This window comes from Neovison vison, chromosome 11 (assembly GCF_020171115.1).
Source record: "Neovison vison isolate M4711 chromosome 11, ASM_NN_V1, whole genome shotgun sequence".
Taxonomy (NCBI): domain Eukaryota; kingdom Metazoa; phylum Chordata; class Mammalia; order Carnivora; family Mustelidae; genus Neogale; species Neogale vison.
The window spans coordinates 145,120,293-145,142,556 of record NC_058101.1 but is presented as its reverse complement, the minus strand read 5'-3'; the positions used below and the strand labels follow the sequence as shown (position 1 = coordinate 145,142,556).

General features: G+C 41.6%; 1 protein-coding gene across 1 annotated transcript in view; it reads right to left on the bottom strand.

The window, feature by feature from the left end:
- Positions 1 to 3,598: 3,598 nt before the first annotated feature.
- NR3C2 (nuclear receptor subfamily 3 group C member 2) overlaps positions 3,599 to 22,264 on the bottom strand; it is a 341,782-nt gene continuing 323,116 nt past the window's right edge. The window contains exon 9 of the mRNA XM_044224901.1: positions 3,599 to 6,352. Within this exon, the coding sequence (XP_044080836.1) occupies positions 6,197 to 6,352 (156 nt within the window). The 3' untranslated portion in view covers positions 3,599 to 6,196. The remainder of the gene's footprint in view (positions 6,353 to 22,264) is intronic.

Below are 22,264 nucleotides of genomic sequence, written 5' to 3'. Positions count from 1 at the left end.
AGCAACGGATGTTTTTAACTCATTCTTTCCACACACAGACTGAATGACCCAGGAGAATTTGTCCCATTTTATAGATGGGGAAATGGAGGCCCTCAAGGACGAAGAGTTTCGCTCAGGTTCAGTCAGCAAATCATGTTCTTTCTGCTGTACCATCTTGCCTCTGGGGGCCAGCCAGTAGGGGACAATGGCTGTTTTGGGTTGATTTGCACTCCCTGTCCCAGATTCAGGGTTGATTTGCATGCCCCTTCCCAAATTCGTATGTTGAATTCCTAATTCCCAGTACCTCAGAATGTGACCTCATTTGGAAATAAGATCGTTACAGGTGTAATTAGTGAAGGTGAGGTCAGTACAGTCAGATTTTGATCCAGTATGACGGATATCCTTATAAAAAGGGGAAATTTGGACACAGAGACAGATGTACATAGAAGGAAGACAATGTGAAGAGACACACAGGGAGAGGATAGCTATCCACGAGGCAAAAGGGGAAGTCCAGAACAGATCCCTCCCTCACGGCTTTCAGAAGGAACCAACACTGCCAATACCTCGATCTCAGACTTGCAGCCGGTGGTGTGTGGTACCTTATACAGCATTCCTAGGGGACTAATACAGTGGCTACCTGTATGGGTTTCAAGTTGAAAAAAACCTATTTTGAAACTTTTTGCACTATTTTCTACCCTGGGCAAGTGAACTTGATCTCTTTCTGCTTCTGTGGAGAGAGCACTACTGACGTTACTGGGATGTGTGACCAGCAAGTGACATTAAGTGGCTGAAGGGTGCACAGCTGGAAACAGTTTGGTAATTGGAGCTGGGAAAAGACAGCCGGCAGGGTACCCTGGTGTAGGAATTAGTCTTGCCCCCCCTTTTGTCTCCTGGCCACCTGCTGCTTTTCTCCAGGTCCTTCTCCAAAGGCCAGTTCTTGGTCTTTGCCTCTGTGTCGTCTGGTCTTTCCCTGCCTTCCCAAGAACATACTCTGCCTCTGACATCTTGGCCTTGTCTTTGTTCCCTGTTTACCTCGGTGCTAAGCCCCTTCTCACCTTCTTGTTTCAGTCTTGGTGACTCCTCCTCTCAGCCAGATGTTTTCCATGACTTTCTGAATCTGCCTGAGCCACACAATTTCCCTTCCTTCCTCTTGCCCAAAGATGTTATTCCAGGAGTGTGTGGCTCTGCAAATGTCTTCTCAGAAGCTTGTCAGCACTCTTTGTCCTTCACTGGCTGGGGTGGTAATTTATTGCTACCACACTTGGATAACCTGACATAGCCTCTTTGATGCTCATGTCTGCAAAAAGTCTCAATCTACTGGTTAGAGGAATACCTTGGGGAATTCCTTGCTATCAGGAGATAAACTTGATTGGAAAGCAGATTTCTGCATTTTGCCCAAGAAGACACCGGCACTTTGGACCTGGACAGTTAACACACCAGATTCCTTTAGGCAGCTCAGTGCCATGTGCTGGTGTCATGAAGTTCTTCCTTGGAGGATTTAGCAAATGAGGCAACACTGTAAACAGCAACTCAGAGAGCAGGAGGAGCATGATCTGACCCAGCTCAGCCAGTCTTCCCAGGAGCCTTGACCCTCACTGGACCAGGCTGGCCCAGGGCATGAAGAGCCAAAGAAATGGGGTTTTCAGACCACCAATAAACTGGAAAGTGCTGTCCTGGTAACATCAGTTCTGTGAAAAAGCATCAGAGTAATTGCCAGTGGTAGATTGATTTAATGATCACAAATTTCAGCCCTCTATGAATCCACATCCCTTTTGTAGAGCCCTCCTATGCTGACTCAAGGTTTGACCTTATAACTGGTTTTGGCTAATGGAACAGGAGCAAACTGGCTACAATCAGAGGCATGAAAAGTATTGCAAAACCATCCTAGACCAGTCCACTGATGGTTAACTACAGAAGCACGATTAGGGCTGACTCAGCCAAGCCTGGTCCAGATCAGCAGGACCCTCCAAGCTGATTCATAAACTCATGAGACCTAATAATAAAAGGTAATTAAAACACCACATTTTGGGGCGCCTGGGTGGCTCAGTGGGTTAAGCCTCTGCCTTCGGCTCAGGTCATGATCTCAGGGTCCTGGGATCGAGCCCCGCATCGGGCTCTCTGCTCAGCAGGGAGCCTGCTTCACCCTCTCTCTCTGCTGCCTCTCTGCCTACTTGTGATCTCTCTCTCAAATAAATAAGTAAAATCTTAAAACAAAACCACTACATTTCGGGATGCTTTTCAGCTAACTATCTGCTACTCTGCTCGGTAGTTCACTTTGCTTTGGGTACGGGCTTGAATATAGTCTTGTTCCATGCTGACCATTCAAATCATATTGTAATCTTCTCTACTCCAGTGCTGTTTGGGAAGCCACTGTTTGATTTCCAAGAAAACTGCTGCACGAACAATTGGAGACTTGAAATTAAAGTGCCAGAGATACTCATAATCAAGTCATTTTAGTCTGTGTACACTTGCAGTTTATAAAAAGTATGTTAGCACTGACTTTAACATAAAGGGACAATGTTTTCTATTTGCTTGAGGGGCATTCAACATACAGAGGCAAACAAACCCCTAATTACATATGCATCACCATGCATAATTTCTGCTGCTCTTGTGTTCAGTGGCTGGCGGGCTTAGTGGCAGAGACTTCGTTCTTAGCTAATGATTCCTCAAGATGCAGCTGGATTTTTGCATCTGAGCACTTTTAGAAATTCTTAGAAACAGTGTCACCCTTTTCCTAAGAATGAGTCTGCTCTAGTCAGAAAGGACACCCACTTTAATTAAGGGTACACATTGGTGTGGCCTCCAGCTGGTCCCACCATTGCCCCTTAATAGGTCAAATTCTGTGAGCTTTGAGAAAAAATTAACTGCATGTATAGATATTTTATAAACAAATTTATGAACTCAACTCTAAAAACATTTTTTCTCCTATTCTGTGTTTCATCGCCATGTTGTGTTCCAGAAGTCTTTCTATCATGTTAAATGAAGTTGAATGCTCAACTGGTCTTCTCTTTCTGGAAGCAAATAGTTTGAATGATCACCAGTTAAATGATACATTAAAAACGTACTTGAGTTTATCTTTACATGTTTTCTAGTTTTAAGATGAGCTGATAATTGTTTCCTGCTCTTCTGTGGTTCATATTCATGAGCGAAACCAAGGGGAGTGTGAGAAGCATTACGGCCAGCGGGGAGCAGAGTCTCTTGTCGGCCCAAGAGGACCCAGGGTGAAGGAGCACGAGAGGACTGCGTGGAGGAAGAACACCGGAGTCAGACGGGACATCTGGTCTACTCAGGTCAGTCCCAACACCTGACAGATGATCAAGCTTCCCTGTGGCAGTAGAGAAAGGAGGCAATGCGCACGGAGTGTTTAGTGGCTACATAGCGGGCAGTTCTTGTTGCTAAACTGTTACAGGTTGTTTTAGTGACCCACATACTAGCAGCAGTAAGGAACAAGGCACTGAATTAGTCCCAGAAGAGTATAATTAACATGTGTCTAACAGGGGCTCTATCACAGGGGAACTGTCTTAGATGCAGGCAGAAGCGCATATTCTCCAGATGTCGAGGGGCACAAAGTCCAGGTATGCCTGCAGACACCCAAATGAAATGTTTCCAGAACAACAGGTGATTAAAGTAAAGGATTTATTGTAATCTGCTTACAGTCCTTTGCAAAGACAGACATATGTTTTTGCATAAAGATATAAATTGCTTCATTTTAAACTAATTTAGTGTTTTTTAATTATATGAAGAAGTTTTGGTGAAATATGAATTGTACCAAACCAAGATTTTTAAGAGCAATATGGTACAAAAATAAGAGCAGACAGACAATTTGGACTGGGACAGGCATTCAACAGTGAATTGAGAATATGGCTTTGCTGTTTAGTCAAGCAAAGTTACCTGGAGACACATAAAGAGCCAGTAACTTTGTTAATACAAAAAGCTGATGCAGACTGTCTCCATCCCAAACCTGGTTACACTGAAATTCCAGTTTCATAAAATGTAAGTCTGAGCTAAAAGCTGCTCTTGTAAGCCGTGTCTTTTCTCGGAACTCCCAGTCTGCATGCTGTGTATTTATCACCCTCCAAGTGTGGCTTTCATATTGCTGTGCATGTAAGTTGACTGTATTTAAAGATCTGCCTATAAATTAAATTACTGAAATTGCAAATTATGTAAGAAAACTCCTCCCTCTGAATGCAGCTTTCACAGGTTCCCCCTTGCATAAGGCAGGTGTCTTCTGAAAGACAAGGTAATGTTGCCTGCATGGTGAACCCTAGAGAAGAGTGTGGATCCCAACGCTGCCTTCTCCTGGCCTAGGGCTTCTCCAGCGACAGCTTTTAGGTTCTGGAAAATAATGGGATTTCACTGAGTACCTGATGATTATCATTACTTTTAAAAAGATTAATTTGGCCTCTAGTCAAAGTCGTTTGTTGAAGTGCAGTCATATTGTGAAGCTTCCCCAAAGATAGAGAGGTTTGTGATTTGGGGCAAGAGAAAAGCCATAAATTGCATCAGTGCCAAACAGATTAATGAATTAAAAATTTTAGTGCCACTGTCTTACTTATATGATCTGTAGTTTTTTTTTTTCCAAAACTGTTTATGTATAAAATTTTTAAAACCTACCTTTTAAAAATCTAAAAACCCTCCAATTATCATATGGTCTCCACGCCATTCTGACTGAACCGTGCCAAAATGCATCTTTCCTGGTACGTCCTGCGGCAGCCTACGTGTCCCCATTACCAGTTCTGAGAGCGCAAAACCTCTTTCCCAGACCAGAAATGAACATGCCACCTTCTACAGATAGAGAGAGTGCCTGGAATTTCCTTTCCCGAAGGAGAAAATGCCTTTTTCTAAAATGGGATGAGACTGTGCTCTCTGGGCCATCGCCCTTCCGCCTCGTGCTCCTAGAGCAGGTGCTGCCTCAGGAGGAAGGCAGGAGAGGAGGCCGCTCTCCTACAGCTGCAGGCCTCTCGGGACCTTCGCTCACATGTGTTGTCAAATGACCCCTTCGAGGAGCTGCAGACACCACAACCCGCTGTTCCCCGACAGACGCAGGACAGAGCAGAAGCCAGGGAACCTGATCAAGTCCCAGGAACACCCCCAGCGGGAGACCAAAGACAAAACGAAAGTACAGAAAAAGTAGAAAGGCTGAAAGACAACCAAAGAGGTTTAAGTGTGGTTATTTACAACAGAGACTGTAAAATGGTAAATTAGATATGAAGCTAAAAAAGGCACAGCTTTCCCTTTCTTAAATACACTGTAAACGGTTCATTATGCATGCAGAACATTTCACTTTACAAAAAAAATTTTTACCTTGTTTAGACAAAGATAGTACTTAAATAGTCTCCAGCAAAATAGAATTCTTTCAAAAATACTTTCCCCTTCATCCTATCAACCATTAAAGTTTTTTTGTGTGTGTGTTTTGTTTTTTTTGTTTGTTTGTTTTTGTATGTGTCTCATTTACAAAAGTTCCTTACACTTTAGTTCAGGTCCTTCACAATTTATACATACAGTAATGTACAGCACAGCAAAAGACTGCAAAAAATTATTTGTAAAGCCAACACAATAGATACTAGAAATTGAAACCAAGGCATTTGTTTAACATCTTATCTGTTCTAATTAAATAATAAATGGACGCTAAGGGTGTGTATACCAGTGATGCAGAAGCCCGTGCGCGGACAGGAACCCCCGGGGGGGCTACTGTTCCCCTCCACGTGCTCTGTTATTACACAACAGGAATCTGTATATATTTTTAATTTTTTTGTGTGTTTTTTAAATAACAAAAGAATATTAATGCCCCATATTGACTATACGTTTTATGTGCAACCGAGGGTAAGCTCTAAAAAGTTCGTTAGTCCTTGAACCCTTTTAAAACAAGCGAACGATACCAGAAACTACATGGCATAGTTAAAACTTCCATCTGTTAAAATATCAAAATCAGAGAGTTATTGACTAGATATGGCTTTTCATCCAGAGGAACAGGAACGTGTTTCTAAGCGCTGGGGAGCGGAGAGGGAAGAATCCTTCCGACTGCTCAGGTCTTGCCAAATCCATGTCACACTGCTTTCCCGGCTCCAAACCCTTGACGTGATTTTAAACTTGAGAAACTGCTGAACAAGTAGGAATCAGCCATCACATGTGAAAAACCGGATTTCTTGGGTCCTTCGTGGGTGTAGAACAGCTTGGGGAAACTTAAGGCAAAACTCTCCTGGTGAGATGTCCTCCGTCACTTCCTGTGAAAGTAAAGGGGCTTGGCGTTCCCGGACTCCACCTTCGGCAGTTGGTCGCTGATGATCTCCACCAGCATCGCGGGGAACTCCACCTTCAGGGCCTGGGACTCTCGGAAGGTGTAGAAGCAGAATTCCAGCAAGTCGCTCACCAGCTGCAACACACAGGACACAACACTGAGGTCTCCTTTCCCTCCCTACACCCCGCCATGTCCTAACTCAGGCATGAGCTCCAGGAGCCTTCAGAAAGCCCACTGAACCATGAGAGACTATGGACTCTGAAAAACAGTCTGAGGGGTTTGAAGTGGCGGGGGGGGGGGGTGGGAGGTTGGGGTACCAGGTGGTGGGTATTATAGAGGGCACAGCTTGCATGGAGCACTGGGTGTGGTGAAAAAATAATGAATACTGTTTTTCTGAAAATAAATAAATTGGGAAAAAAAAAAAAAAAGAAAGCCCACAGGAAAGCGCGTCTGTGACGCTGCCTGATTTGGCTAAGTCCCCTGTGCTGCGGGAGGAAGGGCGCTCACCTCACTTGTCAGGGAAGGTGCCTTTCATGCAAAACTGATTCAGCCAAGAGCTGAGTATGGAATACTGACTGATTCTACCGCTGGCAACGGGGTCAGGTCAAGTTCAGAGTGGCTGGGATGCTGAACGGCTCTCACCAAATTCTCATTTGTAAATGTGTGACTCTGGTGGGGCAAGCGTGTATGTGTATCTCTGGGTGCTGGTGATGGGCCTGCCCCAGGCTCTGGGGTGGGCTGGGGGTGGGGGTGGGCAGGTGCTGGCTCAGGGCTTGCACAGTAGAGGCCCAGGACAGTGAGGGGCAGGACACAAAACCTTTGCTGGCAAGTGTCCTGCTTCCTCTACTCCCAGGTGGGCCCCACCACCCTCTCCTCCAACTTCTCACCCTGAGCTGCGGGCAGGGTTGAGACTTCTCAGTACCCACCCTGAGCTCTATTAAAGTATAACTGATACATAACATTGCGTAAGATTAAGGTGTCCAATGGGCTGATTGCATACTTACACATTGCAAAATGATTAACACCTTCATCGTGTCATATAATTCCCATTTCTTTTTCTGTGGCAAGGATATTTAAGGTCTACTCAGCAACTTTCAAGTACATGATACAGTATTAATTATAATTACCATGTATACTCCATCCCCAGAACTTATTCTCTCAGCACTGGAAGTTTGGGTCCTTTGAACAGCATCTCCTCATTTCCCCTGTCCCTTGGTACTACCACGTGAGTTTGGGCTTTTTTAGATTTCATGTATGAGTGATCTCATACGGTATTATAATCGTTCCCTGACTTCACTTAGCATACTGCCCTCAAGTTCCATCCAGTTATCGCCAACAGCAGGACTTCCATGTTTCTCATGGCTCAATTCCTCTGTGTGTGTGTGTGTGTGTGTGTGTTTCGTATCCATTCTCAACCACTTTCTATTTCAGCCTGACGGTGACAGAGTGCAAGAAGCAAGGATAACCTCTTGGTCTACTTGCCTGTCTGGCTATTTCCCCTCCTTGTTTGGCCCAAGGACCTTTTCCATCCTCCTGGACCTGAACCACTCCCATTTCTGTACATTAACAAAACAACCACCCACAAATGCAGTATACCATTAACTCCACACCAGGACAAATGAGTTTTGGTCATTTCCCACTGTATTAAAGCAGACATTACATGCCATAAAAATCACTCTCGTCTTAATAAAAGCATTCTGGTGAAAATGCATATGTAACTTTCAGAGCTTTTTCTTTTACCTTAATTAGCAACCCTAAAGACAGTAAGTAACTGCACAGTAAAGGCCTTTACTACAAACCAGAAATCAAAAGAATGTCATCAGGAAAAATATCTGGTGCTTCTGTTTGTGCCTGCGTTTGCCCTCGGTCTGAGGAGGGACACTTCCCTAAGTAGGTTCCAAGGCCTCAGAACTTTAGTAAGTGTTCCTTATGCACAGAATGTTGGGCCAAACAAGCTGGAAAACAGCACAAGCCACTGTCCACCCTGGGCAGGTTCACATTCTGTGCTTGCCTCGTGAAGGCTGAGTCTCAGTTTCTACATCTGTAAAACAGGGTATATCTGCCTCACAGGGTTAAGAAGACTGAATGAGTGAACTGGGACACAGGAGGCCAGTTCTTAGTCAAGCTGTGGAGAGGTACTGCTGGTAAATTCTGTCCTCCTGAGTGGTTATCCCCAATTCCTTCAAACATGAAACATCATTTTTCTCTATGGGACATAGTTTGCAAAATCTGCTCTCGGTAGTCTTTGTGTAATTTGGTGACCTTGGGTCCCCCTTCTATAAACTGAGGTACAGGAGAATTTTGTGTTTCACCTTTCCAGGAGAGATTCTTAGAACTGAGATAGTAAATTTCTTAATTTTTTAAAAAAGATTTTATTCATTTATTAGAGAGAGAGACAGACAGACAGCAAGAGCAGGAACACAAGCAAGGGGTGCGGGAGAGGGAGAAACAGGCTTCCCGCCGAACAGGGAGCCCAAAGCAGAGCTCAATCCCAGGACCCATCGATCACGACCTGAGCCAAAGGCTTAAAGACTGAGCCACCCAGGTGCCCTCATATTTTATTTTATTTTAAGAAGGGGAGTGGCAGGGGCAGAGAGAGAGCAGGAGAAAGAATTTTAAGCAGGTTTCAATCTCACAACCCTGAGATCATTGCCTGAGCCAAAATCAAGAGTCCGACACTTAACCAACTGAGCCACCCAGGTGTGCCACCCAGGTGTGCCAGCTGCGGGCACACAGAACCAAGTTTAAGTTCACCCCCATCTCTCCCTGTCCCTGTTCTCAAGAGCCCTCTTTGTGGGATGCCTGCAGGACTGTGGAAGAGGATGGTTTTTCCTTTTAAAAAATGTTAACCTCCATATAAAATTGTACCAAAAAAATAAAGTACCTAGGAATCAACTTAACCAAGGAGGTAGAAAACCTATACTCTAAAAACTATAAAACACTGATGAAAAAAAGTGAAGACAACACAAAAAAATGGGAAGATACTTCATGCTCATGGATTGAAAGCACAAATATTTTAAAGATGCTTATACACCCAAAACGATCCATAGATTTAATGCAATCCCTATCAAAGAACTATAATACTCCTAAAATTTGTATGGGACCACAAAAGACCCCTAGTAGTCAAAGCAATCTTGAAAAAGAACAAAGCTAGAGGCATCACAATTCTGAATTTCAAGATATACAACAAAGCCATAATAACACAGTATGCTACTGGCACAAAAGCAGACACATAGCTCAATGGAATAAAGAGCCTAGAAATCAACCATGCTTATATGGTCAATTAACCTGTAAAAAGGAGGCAATAATACACAACAGGGAACCACAGGTTGTTTCAGTAAGTGGTGCTGGGAAGACTGGAGCACCTTCTCATACTATACACAAAAATGAACTCAAAATGGGTTTAAGATCTAAATGTAGGACCTCAAAACATAAAACTCCTAGAAGAAGACATAAACAGTACCTTCTTTGACATTTGCCTTCACAACATTTTTCTAGATATGTCTCCTGAGGCAAGGGAAACAAAAAGCAACAATAAACTATTGGGACTACATCAAACCAAAAAAGCTTTTTTTGTTTTTGTTTTTTTTTCCCACAGAGAAGGAAGCTATCAACAAAACTAAAAGAAAACCTATTGAATATTTGCAAGTGATAGACTGGATAAGGGGTTAATATTCAAAATACATAAAGAACTCCTACAACACCCCCCAAGACCAAATAACCCAATTTAAAAAAGGGCACAAGACCTGAATAAACATTTCTCCAAAGAAGACATCCAGATGGTCAACAGACACATGAGAAGATGCTCAACATCAGCGACCATCAGGGAAATGTGAATCAATACCACAGTGAGATATCACCATATTCCTGTCAGAATGGCTAGAATCTAAAACACAACATTAAAAGAAATAAGTGTTGGTGAGGATGTAGAGAAAAAGGAACCCTCGTGCACTGTTGGTGGGAAGGCAAACTGGTGCAGCCACTCTGGAAAACAGCATGGAATTTTATCAAAAAAATTTAAAAAGAGAAATATGGTCCAGTAATTCCATTACAGGGTATTTACCTCCCCCAAATGAAAACACTAATTCGAAAAGATATATGCACCTGTATGTTTATTGCGGCATTATTTACGATAGCCAAGATATGGAAACAGCCCAAGTGTCCACTGACTGATGAATGGATAAAGATGTGGTGTGTGTGTGTGTGTGTGTGGACACGCACACACACAACTGAATATTCTTCCGAAAAGAAGGGATAAGCCATAAAGAAAGGATATGTGTGCACATACACACACACACTGGAATATTAGCCATAAAAAAGGATTAAAGTCTGGTCATTTGCAACAACATGGATGCAACTAGAGAGTATTATGCCAGTCAGAGAGAGACAAATACCACAGGACTTCACTCTCAGGTGGAATCTAAAAAACAAAACAAATGAAGAGCAGAACCAGAACCAAAAATACAGAGAACTAATGCTACGGAATGATGCTACCTTTTGTCTAAGTTGATAATTAGCCACGGAGCCAGGGGTACCATCGTCTCTCTCTCTTTTTAAAAAATATTTATTTATTTATTGACCCTGAGAGAGCGCGTGAGCGCGCATGCGCGCACAAGCAGGCAGAGAGGCAGGCAGAGAGAGAGGGAGAAGCAGGCTCCCTGCTGAGCAGAGAGCCTGATGCGGGGCTTGATCCCAGGACACGGAGACCATGACTTGAGCAGAGGCTCAAACCACTGAGCCACCCAGGCACCCCATCTTCTCTTTTTTTGCAGTGGTTTGCATCTCTTCTTAGTGTAACTTTTCACATTTGCAGGTCCCTGAGCAGCCTACAAGCTCTTTGGAGGCAGGAAGCACCCACCCACTCAGCTCCACTGCATCCAAGAGAGGCCCCCTTCCCACTCCTTCTGTGCAGCCCTGCTGAGAGCTCCAGGGACCAAAGCCCCTGTTGCTGGGCCTTGCTCTTGTGTTTCTCTGACTTCTTCCAAACTCTTAAGTGCTCAGAATTAACTAATTTCAACAGTGTTTCCTTAGGGCAGTGTATTGCTAGTTCTAATCAATGAACCCAAACAAAACTGGGTAATTTAGACGGGCATCTTCATTTTAGTGGCACTAAGTAGGTAAAGCAGGCTCAATACATAAAGCTAAACTCTTTCATCAGTACTCAAAGCTATCCCCTTTCATCCTGCCCTGTGATTCTGGGCAACTCACTGATGCTGGGTTTTACAATGTGACTTCATACGTATGCCATGCCACGGTGCCATGAACCCCAGTCACTGCTCACTGGGGTTGTAGGGACAGGTGTGGGGAGGGGAGTCACAGCTAAAGAGATCAGAGTCCTACTGCTCCACTACCCCATCAGCATGATTACGTTAACTGCAATGAGACAAAAGGCCAGATGCCTGAATATAGATCCTCCCAGGCTTTCCTGGTAAACACCAGGCCAGAGGGAGAGGCAAGAACCCTCACTGTTACCAGAAATGAGTCTCACATTATTAGGAATCAGAGAAAGTCCTGTGCACTGACTTCATCCTGTACAAAATCTATCTGCTGGATTAAGGAAGTTTTCGCTAGTTGCCGGGCATGATTTATCCCGCCTGAAGGGCCACAACGATCAGGGTGGTAGAGGATGCTGGTGAGGTCTCAGGGCAACTGATGGCACTTTACTTGCACCAAACATGAAGCTGTCAGGTCCCATGAGTGCCCCCTCCCCCACCGAATCATTGCCAGCAGCATGGCTGCTCCTACCCCAAGCGACAAATGGCCTCTGGGGGCACCATGCAGGGAGGGTCTGGCACCACTGTTCTAAGGTTACACAGTCACCAGATGGTGACAGAAACACCTGAATGATAACAGCCTCTCTGAAGTAGGGTCACACATATTTTCAACAGCACATTCACTTCTTGTAAGTTATCTGCTGACTCCAGAACTTTCCCCCAAATAGGATCAAGCTTTTAGCCTGAAATGAGCACAGGGAGGGAGATGGGGATGGTGGTTCAAGGTTTATTTTCAAAGATCAGAATTTTAGCCAGCTATGTAACAGGGTTACCTGCAAAAGATACACAGCTTCAACTCTAAATGCTGTTATACTAATAGAAATGGCCAGCAACCATTTACTCCAGGTATTCCTGCAACAGCTTTGTGAATACTGGAAAAGGCTACTCAGTGATTGTATAAGCAGTCTGGCCTTCATTCCAATTCCTATGCTCCACCCATTGCAAATCAGTGTGGAAGATGGCTGCACATGCAAATGTGGGCACCTTAGGGCTGTTTCTCTCTGGCTGGTGATGCCTCAGTGAAACATAATGGTGACATGGTACATGAGTAACAACAGCAACCCAAATTTAGTAGCATTAGCTTCTATACCCAGAAGATAATATAACCTTTAACAATACAGTTATACTGCTATTTATTTGTGGGTTCCCTCTGGAAACCCAAGCCACACAATGGCACTACTCTGCTGAGTGCTCTTGGTGGGCCTACCTACAGGCTGCATTTGGGGGCAGTCCTAATGGCAGGAAAACACCATTAGGAAGTGATGTTAGCACACAGCAGTGGAGGGAATTCATCCTTTTTTGTCCCTCTTTTTCAATGAAGAGTTAGTCATCTATCCATGAACAAAAGTGCCTTTGTGGGAACTGCAGGATCTGGCACCATATGCCAAGGAACCAAGAGGAGTCCGGCTCACCTGTATATCTGCTTATGGGCACAGGCTGTGGGACCAGTGGGGCAGTGAGCTTGCCCCAACCTCTCTTGCCATAATCAGGAAAAAAACCTAAAGAGTGCTGACCTGGGCTGATACCCATAGACAACAGAGAAACTTCTAAAGCTTAGTCCTTATGAAGACAGACTCCAGCATACCAATGGAGCAACAAACAAGTCTGGACACAGCAGAGATGGTAGAAAGAACTTTACCAACATTGTCCTCACCCCTACCAAGGGAACACTGCATTGGGCTGAACTAGCAGGTGGTAGTGATTTCTCTCATAGAGAAAAAGAAGAGCAGGGAGTGTCTAGCTATCCCAGTGGTGTGGAATGCTGCTAGAGAAACCTGTTACTCTCCAGCAGCACCTGAAGAACTTACTTACGCAGGATCTCCATGACTGGGAGGAAAGACGAGGTAAGAAAACCAAAGGACATTAAAGGGACTCAGGGCGTGCTGATTGTACTCAGCAGGAAGTCCAAGCAAGACCCCCTGGGAGTACTACATATGAGAATCTCCCTATGGGACCTGTGGGCAAATCTAATGCCCCAAGGGCTAAATCCATACCTCCTTGCACTCTGTGGGTGGTTACATGTGCACACTCCCAAATGTGGTGGCAAGAGCAAGCTCTTTAGGAGTGTGCTCAGAATACAGGCCAGAGTCTGTGGACAAGGGGGAAACCACAATCTTGAGCTGTTTTCTGGAAAATAAAAGAAAGGTTTCCAATAGCCAGCCTGGTGAGTTTAAGAACCAAAGATGTAAGAGCTTAAGAATTTTGCCACAAGAGGGAGCAAGAATAGTGGAACAGGTGTACCCATACAAAGGCAGAGAAAATCCTAGATGGAAATAGCACTAATGAACCAAATACCCAACCTAAAGGCAACAATCAAAGATTTAAGGAGGTGACTGCTACTTCAAGTGTGAAAGAAGCAATTCAAAACTATAAAGAACATGAAAAATCAAGGAAACATGTCACTACCAAAAAATAATAATTCTCCAATAACAGCTCAAAGGCAAGGGGTTTTGGATAAAGAAATCAAAATCAGGGTTGAAGAAACTCAATTAGCTACCAGAAAACTCTAAATATAGTTGAAATCACACACACACATGCACATACAGAAATGTTCAAGATGAGATATTACTAACGAGACAGAAATCACAGAATTGAACCAAGCAGAAATTCTGTACCTGAAGAACTCAATAAATGAAATAAAAAATGTAACAGAGTAGAGCAAATGGAAGACAAAATAAGTGAGTTAGAAGACAGAATTTTGAAATAACCAAGTTAGAGGAAAACAAAAACAAAATGAAAAACTATGAAGAAAAACTACATGATCTAATCTATAGGATTTCATCAAAAAAGCATATATTAGAATAATCCAGATTCTAAAAAGAAAAAAAGAGGATAAGGGGACAGAAAGTTTATTTAAAGAAATAATAGCTGAGAAGTTCTCAAACGTGCAGAGAGAATTGGACATCTAAGTTCACAGAGCTATAGAAGATTACCCTATTATCTCATGCAAAAAGACCTTCTCCAAGACACATTATAATGAAACTATAAAAAAAAAGTTAAAGATTAAGGAATTCTATAAGTATCCAGGGGAAAAAAAGCTGTAACCTACAAAGGGACCACCATTAGGCTGTCAGATTTCTCAATAGAAACACCATAGGCCAGGTAAGAGGGGAATGACATATTCAAAGTATTGAAAGAAAAAAATTGTCAGCTAATAGTACTATACCCAGCACAGTTATCCTTCAGATATGAAGGAGAAATAAAGACTTTCCCAAACAAAAGCTGAAGGAGTTCTTCACCATTAAACATGCTTTGTAAGAAATGCTGAAAGTTCTTTAGGCTAAAATAAATTGATACTAATCAGCACCATGAAAATACACAAAATTATACAACACACTGGTATGGTAAATACAGTGGATGGATGTTATAGTATAGTATACATGTCAAAGAAAAAAGGACTAAAAATAATTAGAGCTACTATAATTTAACTATAGCTACTATAATTCTGTTATACAAGTAAACAACATAAAAAGAGGTAAACAGACCTCAATGTGAGGCAGGAATCTATCAAAATTGTAGAGGAGAACAAAGGCAGTAACCTCTTTGACACTGGCCACAGCAACTTCTTTCAAGACATGTCTCCAAAGCAAGGGAAACAAAAGCAAAAATGAACTCTTGGGACTTCTTCAAGATCAAAAGCTTCTGCGCAGCAAAGAAACAGTCAACAGAACAAAGAGGCAACCCACGGAATAGGAGAAGATATATGCAAATGACACTACAGACAAAGGGCTGATATCCAAGATCTGTAAAGAACTCCTCAAACTCAATGCCCCAAAAAACCAGATAATCATGTCAAAAAATGGGCAGGAGACATGAACAGATACTTCTCCAAAGAAGACATACAAATGGCTAACAGACACATGAAAAAATGTTCATCACCATTAGCCATCAGGGAGATTCAAATAAAAACCACACTGACATACTACCTTACACCAGTTAGAATGGCAAAAATTAACAGGACAGAAAACAACAAGTGTTGGAGAGGATGTGGAGATTCCTTAAGAAATTAAAAATAGAGCTTCCCTATGACCCCACAATTGCACTATTGGGTATTTGCCCCAAAGATACTGATATAGTGTAATGAAGGCCCTTCTGTACCTCAGTGTTCACAGCAGCAATGGCCACAGTCACCAAACTGTGGAAAGAACCAAGATGGCCTTCAACAGTAAAGAAGATATGGCCCATATATTATATACAATGGAGTATTATGCCTCCATCAGAAAGGATGAATACCCAACTTTTGTGTCAACAAGAACCAGACTGGAGGAGATTATGCTGAGTGAAATAAGTCAAGCAGAGAGAGTCAATTATCATATCATATGGTTTCACTTACTTGTGGAGCATAAGGAATAACACGGAAGACACTGGGAGGAGAGAAGTGAGTTGGGGGAAATGAGGGGGGGAGACAAACAATTAGAGACTGTGGACTCAGAGAAACAAACTGAAGGTTTTGGAGGGGAGGAGGATGGGAAGTTGGGTGAGCCTGGTGGTGGGTATTCTGGAGGGCATGTATTGCATGGAGCACTGGGTGTGCTGCATAAACAATGAATTCTGGAACACTGAAAAAGAAATAAAATGAAAAAACAAAAAAAACCCCAAAACAAAAACAGACAAAAAAAGAGGTAAATAATCACATCATAAATAAACAAGGGGGTAGTTAAGGGTGAAGCATTTGTAAACAATTGAAGTTAAGTTGCTGTCAGCTTAAAATGGCCTGTTTTATTTATGAGAAGTCTTATGTAAGCCTCATGGTAACCGCAAAGCGAAAACCTAGAATAGATGCACAAAAGATAAAAGAGGGAAGCCGAGCATACCACCATAAAAAATCACTAATTTACCAACTTAGGCAGAAATAGAAGGAGACTACGCAAATACAAAATAATTAGAAAACAATAAGATGGCATTATAAGATCTTACATATAAGCTGTTATATGCAAACAATGGATCATGGAACACTATATCAAAAACTAATGAAGTACTGTACAGTGACTAACATAATAAAAAATAAAAATATTTGAAATTAAAAAGATAAGAATTCTAAATGTAAATGGATTGAATTAACCAATCCCAAAGCACAGTGGCTGGATGACTAAAAAAATGACCCAACTATAAGCTACCTACAAGTCACTCACTGCGGCTTTACACTGCTGCCTACAAGTCACTCACTGCGGCACAGAGTGGACAGAAAAAGGTATTCCATTCCAGTGAATATCAAAAGAAAGTAAGGGTAGCTACACTTAAATCAGAACAAACAGACTTGAAGCCAAAATGGTAACAAAAGACAAAGGTCAATATATAATGAAAAAGGGATCAATTCATCAAGAGATATAATAGTCATACATACATACACACCCAATATTGGAACACCTAAATATATTAAGCAAATATTAATAGATCTGAAGGAAGAAACAGACAACAATACAAGAATAGTAGGGGACTTCTAATACTCCAATTTTAGCAATAGACAGATCATCCAGACAGAAAACCAACAAGTGAACATTGGGCTTGAGCCACACATTAGGCCAAACAGATCTAACAAAGATTTATAGGCCATTCCTTCTCACAGAGGAGTACACATTCTTCTCAAGGGCACATGGAACATTCTTCAGGAGAGGCCACACGATAGAACACAAGTCAAGTCTTGTGAATTTAAGATGACTGAAATCATACCAAGAATTCTTTCTCACTACAATGTAACAAAACCAGAATAACAAGAGGAAAGCTAAAATATGTGAAAAGCTACAAATACATGAAAATTAAATAACATACTCTTGAACGACCAATGGTTCAGAGAAGAAATCAAAAGGAAATAAAATATTTCAAAACAAATGAAAATGAAATGTAATATACCAAAACCTATGGGATGCTGCCAAAGCAGTTCTGAGAGGGAGTTTTATAGTAATAAGTGCATATATTAAAATAAAAGGATCTCAAATAACTTCACTTCATATTTTCTTTTTCTAGAAAAAGAAGAACTAAGCCCCAAGTCAGCAAAAGGAAATTAGTAACAAAGATTAAAGTGGAAATAAGTGAAACAGAGACAAGGAAAATAACAGAAAAAAATCAGTGAAACTAAGAGCTGGTTTTTCAAAAAGATTAAACTGTCAAATCTATAACTAAACTAAAAGGACAAAGAGAGGACTCGAAATCAGAATTGGAAGAGGTGACATTACAAGTGATACTACAGAAATTTACAAAGGATTGTAAAAAATTACTATGAACAAATTCTATGCTAACAAATTGGTTAATCTGGAAGAAATGATAAATTCTTGGAAACCTACAACCTGCCAAGAATGAATGAGGAAGAAACAGAAAACATGAACAGACCAATAGTATATAAGGTGATTTAATCAGTAATTAGAAAGCTCCAAACACTGAAAACTCCAGGACCATTACCATTATACCATACCATTACCAAAGCCAGATAAGGACATAAGAAAACTATAGACTACTATCCCTGATGTACACAGATACAAAATTCTCAACAAAATAAAAGCAAGCCAAACTCAGCAATGCATTAAAAGGATTGAACACCATGACCAAGTAAGATTTATTCTGGGAATGCAAGGATGGTTCATTCAATATACATACATCAATAAATGTGATACACTACATTAATAGAAAGATAAAAATCATGGTCATATAAATAGCTGCACAATAAACATCTGACAAAATACAACATATTTTCATGATAAAAACCCTCAACAAAATGGTTATATAAGGAATAAACCTCAATATAGTAAAGGCCACATATGACAAACCCACAGGTAACATACTCAACAGTGAAAAACTGAAAGCTTTTCCTCTAAGATGAGAAATAAGGCAAGAATGCCCTCTTTAATTCAACACAGTACTGAAAGTCCTGGCTATAGCAATTAGGAAAGACAAAGAAATAAAAGGCATCCAATTCTAAGAGAAAGAAGTAAAATCATTATTTGCAGATGATATTATCTAATATAGAGAAACCTTTAAAGACACAACCCAAACTGAATCAATGAATTCAGTGAAGTTGCAGGAGATAAAATCAACATACAGAAATTAGTTGCATTTCATACACTAACAACAAAACATTTGAAAAAAATAAAACTATCCCATTCACAATAGTAGTCAAACAATAAAATAATTAAGACTAAATTTAATGAAGGAAATGAAAGATCTATATAATGAAAATTATAAGTCATTGATGAAAGTAAATGAAGAAGATACAAAAAAATGGAAAGATATCTTGTGTCTAGGGGATCAGAATGTCTTTACTACTCAAGGCCATTTCTACATTCATTACAATTGCTATCAAAACCTTAACAGCATTTTCACAGAAATTTTAAGAAAAAAGTATGAAACCATAAAAGATGCTGAATAGCAAAGCAATAATGAGGAAGAAGAAATCTGAAAGCATTATCTTTCCTTATTTCAAACTATACTACTGAGCTACACAGTAATTTAAATATATGTTTGTTATAAAAAGAGACACAGAGCAATGGAACAGGGAGTCCAGAAGTAAACGCCAACATTAACAGTCAACTAATATTTGACAAGGGAGCCAAGAACACTCAATAGGGAAAGGATGGTCTCTAGAATAAATGGTGTTAAGAAAACTGGACCCCTATCCTATACCATACACAAAAGTTAACTTGAAATGGATTGAAGACTTAAACATATAACCAGATACCATAAAACCCCTAGGGGGAAAAAACATAGGAAAGAAGCTCCTTGACATTAGTCTTATCAATGGGTTTTTAGATATGACACTAAAAGCACAAACAACAAAAGCAAAATTCAACAAGTGGGACTACATAAAACTGAAAAGCTTCTGCAGAGCAAAGGAAACAATCAAAGAAAGAGAAAAGGCAACCTAATGACCTAATGAATGGAAGAAAAATATTTACAAACTATATTCCAGAGAAGGGGTTACTATCCAAAGTATATAAAGAATTCATCCATCTCAGAAACAACAACAACAAAAAAAACCAAAACCCAATTAAAACAAAACAAAAATAAAAGCCACACACACACATACACGAGCAGAGGAACTAAACAGACATTTTTCCAAAGAAGATATCCAAATGGTCAACAGGTATGTGAAAAGATGCTCGGCATCACTGAATATCAAGAAAATGCATATCAAAACCACAATGAAATAACACCACACACCTGGAAGAATGGCTGTCATTAAGAAGACTACAGAAAACAAATGTTGGTGAGGATGTGGAGAAGAGGGAATGAACACTTGTACCTATTGGTGGGAATAATGTAAAGTTGTTCAGCCACTATGGTAAACAGTATGGAGGCTCCACATAACATTAAATATGTACCATATGATCCAACAACCCTACTCCTGGGTATATAATCCAAAGGAAATGAAGATAGGGCATGGAAGAGAGATCTGCACTCCAATGTGCACTGCAGCATTATTCACAATAGCCAACATATGGAAACAACCTGTGTCTGTTAGTGGATAGATAAAGAAGATGTGTGATACACACACACACACACACACACACACAGATATTATCCAGCCATAAGAATGAAGGAGATCTTGTCACTGGTAATTAACAGATGGCCCATAAGGGCATTATGCTCAGTGAAACAAGGCAGACAGAGAAAGACAAATGCTATATTATCTCACTTAGTTGTAAAATCAGAAAAAGCCAATCTTTTTTTTTTTTTAATATTTTTATTTTTCTACTCTTTTTTTTTTTAAAGATTTTATTTATTTATTTGAGAGAGAGAGACAGTGAGAGAGAGCATGAGCGAGGAGAAGGTCAGAGAGCAAAGCAGACTCCCCATGGAGCTGGGAGCCTGATGTGGGACTCGATCCCGGGACTCCAGGATCACGCCCTGAGCCGGAGGCAGTCGTCCAACCAACTGAGCCACCCAGGCGTCCCCAGAAAAAGCCAATCTTGATGGCAACTTTAGGAAGATCCCGAATTCACCCCCTCTAATGGACACACCAAAGTCTACACCTGCATATAAAGCAATTCCTCCTGAAGGATTGTGGGTTGATTGAACAGCTTTGGCACAATAAAGCATTGTGGGCCCACACACATAATGGCTGGAGAGACAGAGACATGGTAGTGATGGGAATCTCACCCCCAATGCGGTAACCTGCGGTAGGGAGGGACATCACAGATGGGCCATATACAGATTCATCTGACCTGGGGCACGGCAAAAAACCATCAGCTTAAAGGGCAACTAGACTGCAAGTGAAGGAAATACGTTTACTAACTCTGACTGCCAAATGGTGGGGGAATTTCTGTAACTCTCTTGAGGGTTATTGTGCTGGCAAGAGCCTCTCCACCTTGATAGCACAGATAGGAACAGGGAACAGGTGCTCTAGTTAGCCTGCTGCCTCAGCAAGCCCTAAGCCTCTAGCCCACACCAGCTCCATCCACTTCATCAAGGCTGCCTGAGCATGGCACACCCTGGGAAACCTGTGGCCTACACCTGATTCAGCCCCAGCCATCTCCACTCAGGGCAGCTCTGGCACCCTGCCAGGATGTCCCCTATGCAAAATGCCCTGGTCTATGTCTGTTCCAGTTCAAGCCATCCACCAGGGTGACCCTGGTGGGGAGCGACCTGGGACCTCCTTGTCCATGTCCATTACATCCACAACCCAGGTTTCCAGTGCCAGTCTTAGCTTGTAGCACTGACTGCATCTTCACCTATTCCTCCAGGGTGTCCCCTGTGCAGAGCACCTGGCCCATACCTGCTTCAGCTCGAGCCATCCTGCTAGCATGGCTCTGGTGTAGAGCATCCTGGATCCCCTGGCCTGTATTGACTACAGTTCCAGCTGTCTCACCAAGGTGGCCTAGGTACAGGGCCACTTGGGGCTCCCCATAGAACCCTACGATCTCCTGGCCTGTGTCACCTACAGCTCCAGCCACCAGGAATACAATCTACACGGGACATTCTTGTTCAAGGCCACTCCTTGAAGACTGGCAGAGGTAGCTGTTTCACCTAAGAAACACATGAAGTCAAACAAAACGAGACAGAGGAATATGCCTCAAACTAAAGAATAAGACAAAACTTCAAAAAATAATTAAATGAAACAGAGATAAGCGATCTACCTGATGAACAGCTCAAAGTAATGGTCATAAAGATGCTCACTGGACTTGAAGAAAGAGTGGATGAACCTAGTGAGAACTTCAACACAGACCAAAAAAAAAAAAAAAAAATCAGAGTTGAAGAATACAATAACTTAAATGAAAAATATACTACAGGGAATCAATAACAGATTGGCCAACATAGAAGAACAGATCAGCATCTGGAAGATGAGGTAATAGAGAACACCAAAGTGAAAAGAAAAAAAAAGTGAGGATAGGTTACAGGACCTCTGGAGCAACATCAAGCATACTAACATTTGCATAACAGGGATTCCAGAAGGAAGAAAGAGAAAGTTACAGAAAGCTTATTTAAAGAAATAATAGCTGAGAAATCCCCTAACTTGGAGGAAGAAAGAGATATCCATGTCTAGGAAGCAAAGAGAGCACCAAACAAGATGAACTCAAAGAAGTCTACACCAAGATACATAATTATACATATTTAAAGATACATAATTAAAATGGTAAAAAGTGGGGCACCTGGGTGGCTCAGCTGGTTGAGCATGAGACTCTTGATTTCAGCTCAGGTCATGATCTCAAAGTCCTAGGATCAAGCTTCATGTTCAGCTCTGGGCTCAGTGGGGAATCTACTTGAGGATTCTCCCTCTCCCTCCCTCTGCATCTCCTCTTTCTCTCTAAAATCAATCAATCGATATTTTAAAAATAGCAAAAAC